Below are 9,220 nucleotides of genomic sequence, written 5' to 3'. Positions count from 1 at the left end.
GCTGATCTTGTCAGTTGTGCCATTAAAAGAGCATCCTACAGTGGGTCATATTCCTGTAGCAGCAGCTTGAAACCGTAACTACCAAGTAAGATATTAACAGAAGTTGAAACATTCACAAATGTTATTGTGTTCAAAAAGAACAAAGTCTGATGCATTTCAAGCCTGTTTAAATATGGTTTCTGAAATAACTGAATAGACATCTTCATGAGCTGTTGTCCTGCAGTACCTGCAGAAAAGAGTCCAAACTATGTTACCTTTGAATCACCTGACTGTAAAAAAAAGAAAGGAAGAAAGAAAAAGAAAAACAACTCAAGCATCACTGGATATGACTATAGCACGCTTCATTAATGTTTCACCTCAGCTTGAGAATGATTAACGCCCTTTCCAATGATAACTTGAATAATGTGTCGTATTATGTGTTATGTAATGAATTTGATTTTCTTATTACTTGAGTTTGATAGAAAACATCTCACTCTAAAACGTACATATGTTTGAAAGCAATCTTAGCACAACAAATTGTGTGGAAGCTGAAGTGCTGTTATGCTTTTTTGTTTTCACAGCACTGTGTGTAACTGTGTAACCTCCCACATGAGGTGAAGCTGCCATATAAAACCTGAACTCAGCTTTATGGCTCAAATGCATTTCATTGAGTAGTAGAGCACACTGTCTCTTGTGCCTGTCAATAAGTGTCTGCTTTGTTTTTTTACCTTCTTTCTTTTTTTAAATATTGAAGATTTTGGTGATGGCCAACTTAAAAATTAGAGACTATGACAGCATCACATCTTTCCTTGGAACTTGGGGAGCCTTTCAGCTAAGGATTTTTTTAGCACTTGCTATCAGCATCTTTCCGAATGGGTTTACTGGCATCTATATAGTATTTGTCGCTGATACACCGCCTCATGAGTGCTACATCCCTGAAAACTACAACATCAGTGAGATGTGGAGAAATGTGACAATCCCACTGGAAACAGTCGATGGCATCTTAAAGCGCAGCTCTTGCTCAAGGCTTAACCTTGATATTGTCACAAAGTACTCTCAAAATCAAATCATCCCCAACGTGGATGTGAATGTGAGTGAAATTCCTTTGGAGAGTTGTGTGGAGGGGTGGACATACAGCAAGGATATCTATCAGTCGACCATTGTCACAGAGGTGAGCAATAAGTAGCATAATCGATTCATTTCCCTTGGAAAGAGTTATACTATTTAGCAGTTTAGTTGGCATATCTTGTTTTCAGTGCAAACTAAATTAACTGACTGCAAAATGGCAGCTCTGCAGTTACAAAAGCACTTAGCAGGGTCAAAGACCAATCTTTCATTCATTGCTCGTAAACTGTTACTCTGTGGTCTCGAAATTAAACAGTTAAACGGGTTGGGCGTCATATTGGTGTTTAACTGTTATCAGTCTCATTGTGTTAACTGAAATGTTCAGCCAAGGTAAGAAGCTTTGTTTATTACACACTGAGATTTCCAGGATAACAGTGAGGCTTAGAAGCTCTTCAACCTTTCACTCATTTCAGTTTCCTCTGACGGTGATTCGTGTGAGATAGCGCTCTTTGGTCAACTGTGAGATTCACAGAGCAGAGTGCACCATGAACAGTTCTGTTGATTTTGTTTTAACTAATATATCACCTGCTAATGTCTCATAGCTTTCTTGTGGTTGCACCAGCTGTTCAAAACTTTAGCGAGCTATATGTGTTCAATAAGTGGACATTCAAACGTCACTAATTTAAAGCAGATTTACCACACAAACTATCTCTTACCTAGAGATGAGTCGTTGAGAAAATACACCCAGTAACTGCCAGGTTTAACTGTGGACTGCACCAACTGAACAAGCAAACATTAGCTTACTAATATATTACTGATGTTAGCTGACTAAACATCCAACATGACACTTGATTAAAATGCTTTTTAGTAGCAATGTAAACTGGGAAGATTTAACGTGCATTTCACAAAAATAACAAATTTGTCGAATTACAAAATGTTGTGTCAATAATGTTTGACTGACTTCCCAAATATGTTTGCTAGGTTAGCTTAATCATAGCCATTTCCTTCTCATTCTAATTGCATGAACACTGGTCTTTGTGCATTGCAAAATAAAAGAACTGGTGACATTTACAAAGGACTGACACTTGATTTTATCACATTGCTCCTAAAACTGTTATTATATTATACTGACTGTGATTAGTCAGTGATGTTACAGCTTGTAATGCAGCAGCTACGTCATGTTTACAACTCTTTACAAGCTCAGTGGTAGTCTGAACCCATTCAACTCAGTGTAAGTCGGGTAAACTTCAGTATCAATGTGGTCGGTGTACAGTGCTGCACAGTGAGCTGTAACAGCCAACAAACAAAAGAAATTAGATCTTGTTTAGGTGCTGTGTTCTGCGATGCCCATTCCCATTTATGCTGCTGCTGCTGTTGCCACTACTACTTGCTCCAAAGTACTTGTGTGAATACAGTGTTGTTTGTTACTGTTTGTATTGTATTGTTTGTGATTACTACTGCTGCTGCTACTTCTAGAAGTAGACAGTGGATGTTGGCACTGTTATATCAGACTAATGAAGCTTTACAGCTACAAAAATGTGATTTAGCTTTCACTATATTATCACTGAAGAGAGATCCATATGAGACAGATGTTACTACTGTAGTTTTTACAGTGTCAGTAGTTATGATTAAAATAGTGAGAAAATGTGTTGATTTTGCAGTGGGACTTGGTTTGTGAGAATGCATACAAAACTCCACTGACCACCTCTATCCATTATGTTGGTGTGCTGGTGGGATCGTTTATCTCAGGCCAGATGTCCGACAGGTCTGTATTGTACACAGCATTGCCTGAAAATTTTTACCTGAATAACAGTCCAGTTTTGCTTCAAGTGGTTTTGAGAAATAATGAAACTTACTCAACTCTAAACTGTATCTGTTAAACAGGTTTGGAAGGAAGCCAGCACTCTTTATCATGATGGGTCTTCAGACTGTGTCAATCACAGCTCAGATATTCTCCCCGAGCTGGGAGGTCTTCACCCTCATTTTCTTCTTTGTGGGTGCAGGGACATTCTCCAACTATACCATTGCATTTGTGCTGGGTATGTTTGTGTGATACTGAACAGAGCTGACCGGCAGTGAAACACTCGGAAACTTTAGGTTCATTCTGACAAGTTCTCCATTAATTATACACCTACAGGTACAGAATCTCTAAGCCCAAAAGCCAGAGTGGTCTTCTGCTCCCTTGGGGTTTTTATGTCCTCCGCTGTGGGGTACATGGTAATGCCAGGTGTGGCTTACTTCCTCCGTGAATGGCGGTTGCTGCTGATTCCCATGGCTGCCTCGGGCTTGATCTACATCCCTCTCTGGTGGTAAGAATGTTCATATTTTCTATTTCAGCATTTGGTTATTGTGATGATGCATAAGAAGGCATATGTTGCCAAGGAACTTGTGAGCACAAAAGTCAAGAAAGTAGCACAAATTTGTGTGTTCCTGCGAAATAGGTGTTGATGGACGCTTGGTTAGGTAGTGGTAGCCCATTGTAGGACTGTCTCATCTGCTGTGTGGGAGACTTTCGGGAACCTCCTGTCCTGGAGGCTTCCTATAGCTGTGGGTTGGTCTTTCATCGAAGCTTTATTTCCTGTAAAACCAAAACGTTCTGACACTTTCAATATGGCATAAATCTCACCTGTGAGGTTTATCCCACTTATTTTCCAGTGTGGAATGGGCTTGTTGCTGTGCCCAGTTGCCATCGTGGGGAAAAAACACCCACTACCACTGCAGTTTGTCCACAACCATAGTTACAGTGGGTGTTTTCTGCTTTCTGCCCTCTGGAAACAGAAATGAACCCATTGCGACTTGGCACACAAGAATAAGGAAAAGGCAGACATGACACTCAAAGACTTACTTGCACAAGTTGTGCAAAGATGATACGATTGGTTTGGCCAATGCACGTCTTTAGCAGTATCACCTCCGTCCCTCACCTCGGGGATGAGAGAGTCCCATACCAAGGTTAAGACAATGTACCTCAATAGAGCAGAGTTATATGAAATTAAATGGTGGACAAAGCTAATGTGATAGCTTCCTTCATATTGTTTCTGGTCCCTTAAAGGTAAACATTGTCAAAATGGTTTGTATTTGGTTAATGGTTCGTCACTAGAAATGCTGATGTGACCAAAGGCTTATGGTTAAGGACCACAGGCTCGTTTGGTTTGGTGCACTTAGTGTTAGTGTTTCAATTCTCCAGGATAGTCCCTGAGTCTCATCGCTGGCTGTTCTATCAGGGAAGAGTGAAGGAGGCTGAAGCCATACTGAGAAACGCTGCTAAGATGAGTAATATAGAAGCTCCACAGGACATTTTTACACAAGCTGAGGTAAGTAACTAAAATGTTTATTGATCTGAAATAAAATGGGTTCAGGTTAGGGTTGTGTGGTGTTTTGGTGCTCAGCACGAAGCACATGGTGCACAGGTGGGAGTAGCGCAAACAGGTGAAGGTTCATTCAAGCGAGGGCAGTGCAATGCTAGTTTGAGTGTTAAATTTAATGCTAAGAATAATGATAACAATAAACTTTATTTGTATAGCACCTTTCATACAGGAATTGCAGATCAAAGTGCCTCACAAGAAAGGAATCACATGCACCAAGTGGGTGCTTTACATAAAAAAGCCATCAATCTGCTGACGTTGTGGTGATTTTAATTGACAACTAAACTAAATACAAACGTAGCAATAATGGAATGATGCTAAAAATGTAAAGAAACTATTTTAATGCATCATTCTCCAATGAGTAGATGTTTTTAAATCGGCCTCAACAATTCATGTTTAATGTGGTCGAATTACCAGGCCCCATTAGTCATATGTGTCATTGCCTTCATTCCGGCCCTCTTTTTGGAAAAAGTTGAATTTCATGTTTTATTCTTGATATGCATTGAGATGCTGTTGTGTCATATCTTCTGATATGATGTGACCAGTTACGATATGAGATACAGCAGAATTCATTACATTTGCCCATAATTCAATTCAATATACCTTTATTAGTCCCACAAGGGGAAATTCCAAATGTCTAAATGGATTGGAACTTTCAGGTTTGCCTGTCCTGTTTCTTCGTGTTTTTCCCAGGTGGAAGATGCACTTGCTTTGAAGGACAAGAAATACAACCTTTCGGTCATCCTGGGTAACTGCAATGTGCTTTCGGTTACTCTACTGTGTTCGTGTCTGTGGTATGTCTAAGAATTCTTCATGACATCCTTCAAGCATCAAAACTAAAACTAAAAATTACAATCAAAGAGTGTTTTAATTATTACAGTTGCACTTAAAATTGTTTTGATTTTGGTTTGGTATTTGGTGTTTCCCATCACTTGTATTCTGTTTGCTGTTTTGAATGTTCCTGCAGGATCATCATCACCATTAGTTACTATGCTTTGATCCTCAACACTTCAAACCTGCACGGTGACCCTTACCTAAACTGCTTCTTCTCTGCTACGACCGAAGTGCCAGCTTACATAATTGCCTTGTTACTGCTCCAGTTCTGCTCCAGACACTTGTGCCAATCCTCTACACTCTTTCTTGGAGGCGTTATGATCCTCTGTGTTCACCTCATCCCAATAGGTAATGCTGAAATGTTTTAGCTCCTGAAGCGTATGTTGTTAGTTAAGGGACATTTATACAGTGGCCAGCAGTCAAGTAGACAAATATAGATAGCATGACCATGTATTTATTTTGTCACCTAAAATGTAACAAACAAACAAACACGTTGAGAACGACAGTGTTGATGTTTAGCATGGACACCATGTTCACCATCTTAGCTTAGTGTTAGCATGCTAACATTTGCCCAAAGGCCCAGCTCTGCCTAAGACCCTAACCCTAACCCTAACCCTAACCCTAACCCTAACCCTAACCCTCACAGACTTAAACCAACGTCACCTGAGACATCACCGTCAGTGTGCGAGAGCTGACAGAGACATTTCTATGAACAGCAAAGGCTGAAATCTGACTCTGTATTCAGCTTCACTAAGTGGAATATTTGTTGTTTGCTTTCTGATGACAACTAGAACTGTTCTGTCAGACGAAATCCACATTTTTGATGTCAAAATCTTGCCATTGTAAGACTGTAATTAAAGTTATTTCTTTTATTTCCTCAGATTTACCGGGTGTGTCTGTGTTTCTTGAGATGTTGGGGAAGTTCGGCATCACAGCTGCTTTTTGTGTGGTGTACACCGCTTCATCAGAGCTCTTCCCCACTGTTATCAGAAATACAGCCATAGGGTGTTGTTCCATGGCTGCTCGTGTTGGAACCATCATCTCCCCCTTTATCATTTATCTAAGTAAGTATATCATATTAGATTTTCTAACTCTGTAATTTGTGCTTTCTGCAACTTCTCTTAGTATTTCTTTGCTTCTTTTTTTGCAGGACAATACTACATGGCACTCCCATACATATTGATGGGAAGTTTAGCCATTGCTGGTGCTCTCTTATGTCTCCTGCTGCCAGAAACTTACAGGAGGCCTTTGCCAGAGACCATGCCCCAAATGCAGAAGATATGCGGGTGAGTGTACACACTGGGCATGCATGTACAGTATGTTTATTGGCCACAGTGTGTCACTATTAGCACAGATTGGCCACTGCAAAGGTCACAGCTTTATGTTTTACTCATCTTTCGACTACCAGCAGTTAGAATAAAATGTCTGTTAACAAGTTGCTTCAGCTCTTTACACCAAAGTCCCTGAGAGAAAGTAATTATTAAATATGAATATTTTGGTGCAGATACTTTTAATGATTGACACAATTCAGTTTAACTTTAATGAAGAAAGGATGGACATAAATATGAATTGGTCATTATTTAATTTGAGTATTTTTCTGTTTTTATATAATAGGGTGTTTCGTCTGAGAAACTGTTTTGTGAATCAACAGCTCTGTATTATTTTGTTGCTCTTATATGTGCAACAGGACGAGCTGTGTGCATTGTCATGAATGATGATGTCACTGTTTCTGAATGTCCTCTCCATGTTCAAACAGGAGACGAGGAAAGAAAGAAAAGGAAGCTGCAACCGGAGAGAGCATCGCTGATTATCAGAGTAAAGAATCCAAGTTATAGTTGGTTATGATTTATGTTTGTATTTTTGTTTTTTAGTGTCTGTGACTGTACTAAGTGATGTATTTTAAGGCCATTTGTACAAGATCTTTTGCTTTATGTGAAGTTCTGTATCTAAGTATGTTTTGTTTGCTATATGCACTCAGTAACTGCATTTGTAACCTCATTAATTTACTGGCAAACATTTTAAACTATTTTAAAGGTCCAGATCGAGGATTTACCTCATCCTCACCTCATCCTCCCCTAGAGTGGCTGGTAGAAACAGACAAAACTTGAAAGGCCCTTCTGGAGTCAGTGTTTGGTTTATAAAGAGTTGATTCTAAGATAACTAAAACACAACAAGTCTTATTTTCAGGTGGTTAGACACTAATGAAAACATAAACATGAATTTTATATTCCATTTCTGTCAATAGAGCCCTACAAATCCTACTCACTGGACCTTTGACGTCATACTATTTAAGCTCTGTGACAAAAAAGTCTCAACTCCATGTGTTTCCATATGTCTTGTATGCCTGTATATTATTAGATTGAGGGACTTTAACATGACAGCACTTAATCTCTTTCTAAACAGGCCTTAACACAAAGACTGAACAACACAAGCTGTAGCACTTAGATGTAGAAGAACTTGGGAAATGTGATTATTGTGGTTCTGTGATTCAGTGTTTTGGCACATGTTCTCTTCTATAGTCACACATAACATATACAGTGACATATTTTGTGTTGTAGCATCAGCTTTAATCACCTGTCCTTCACACTATATGTCGCTCAGCAGTACTTAAATGTTTTGACTCATATCAAAGAACAAAAGAATAACATTTATTTTCTTAAAAAGCTTCCAGATGTACATTCCAATACAAGACAACCAAAAGATTTTCTATAAATGTTGTTTTTATAAATGCAGTAAAAATGTTTCAATGTACAAAGTAGTTGTATGTTGTTTTGTTCAACCCTAAATTGTTCCCAGGTTGATGAGAGGATGTTATTTTTATTTATTTATTTTATTCCTCCAGTCACATTTATTTACATTTGTATTGGTGTAAATCTAAACCTTTGTGAAACTGGCTGCAAGATGATCCCACTTTTACATCTTTTCAGTCTGTATTGATTTAAAAATAAAAAGCATCAGGAATTAAGTGGCTCAAAGTGAAGTGATTCAAAATATTCTTTGTGTCTGTCAAACAGAGTCCAAAAAAAAAAACTTGGACATTATAAAACACAAATAAAACAGAATGTAATCATTTGCTAATACAATATATTTAACGTTTCACCTCATCAGCTGCATGTAAATATCTGCTCATTCTGAATTTGACGCAGCAACACATTTCAAACAAGCTGAGACAGGAGCAGCAAAAGACTGGGAAAGATGTGGAATGTTCCAAAAACACCTGTTTGGATCATTCCACAGGTAAACAGGTTCATTGGTAACAGGTGATAGTATCATGGTTGGGTATCAAAGGGGCATCCTGGACAGGCTCAATTATTCATAAGCGAGGATGGAGAGAGGTTCACCACTTTGTGAACACATGACTGGGTAAAGGATATTACTGAATGGGCCCAGAGACGTTTTGGAACACTTGTGGGTCAAAACAGTTCATTTGGAAATGGAGAGGCCCAGCTGTGGTGGATTGGGGTTTGACCTCCATGACTTGGACGTTCAGGGGAAACCCCCCATGAAGACGCGTCTCCTCTTTCATTTCACTTTCAGTTCAGACCTGCCGGATCCCGTTTAAATGGAAATCTACAAAATCTCTCCGCACTGTTTTTCTGGTTAAAAACAAGTCCCTCTCACTTTCCTGAAAGCATTTCAGCAGCTCTTTCCGCTGCCGGTAAACTGATCAGAGTGCAGCCGCTGTGATTGGGAGCCGCTGTTTCTGCTTGGAGGATCAGCTGAAGTAAAAGTGAAACTGCAGACTGTGTTGGCACATCACGCAACCGTTCGCTCCTTTGTTGAGTTTGTTCAACGTTTCCCACATTTTTTGGTGGATTTCGCACATCCTTCATATGGAATAATATGACTGCAGTATTTAAGGTGAGTTTTCTCTTGTATTCAGGCTTTAAAATGTTGATCTCCATCCTGTGGCCCTGGATGAAGATGTTTATGCTGTTTCATGAGGAAATGGCCTCATGAAATGTGCTTTTTACAGACAG

At 39.2% G+C, this 9,220-nt stretch overlaps 1 protein-coding gene across 1 annotated transcript; it reads left to right on the top strand.

The window, feature by feature from the left end:
• Positions 1 to 729: 729 nt before the first annotated feature.
• Positions 730 to 8,203, top strand: LOC139344595 (organic cation/carnitine transporter 2-like). Its single transcript, XM_070982890.1, has 9 exons — positions 730 to 2,809; positions 2,929 to 3,083; positions 3,182 to 3,353; positions 4,229 to 4,355; positions 5,100 to 5,200; positions 5,374 to 5,588; positions 6,122 to 6,304; positions 6,391 to 6,526; positions 6,997 to 8,203. The coding sequence occupies exons 1-9, from the start codon at positions 2,799 to 2,801 to the stop codon at positions 7,073 to 7,075; spliced, it is 1,179 nt and encodes a 392-aa protein (XP_070838991.1). The 5' UTR covers positions 730 to 2,798; the 3' UTR covers positions 7,076 to 8,203.
• The last annotated feature ends 1,017 nt before the right edge of the window (positions 8,204 to 9,220 follow it).

Source organism: Chaetodon trifascialis, chromosome 16, assembly GCF_039877785.1.
Source record: "Chaetodon trifascialis isolate fChaTrf1 chromosome 16, fChaTrf1.hap1, whole genome shotgun sequence".
Taxonomy (NCBI): domain Eukaryota; kingdom Metazoa; phylum Chordata; class Actinopteri; order Chaetodontiformes; family Chaetodontidae; genus Chaetodon; species Chaetodon trifascialis.
The sequence above is the reverse complement of the archived record's forward strand: the minus strand, read 5'-3'. Positions and strand labels throughout refer to the sequence as shown.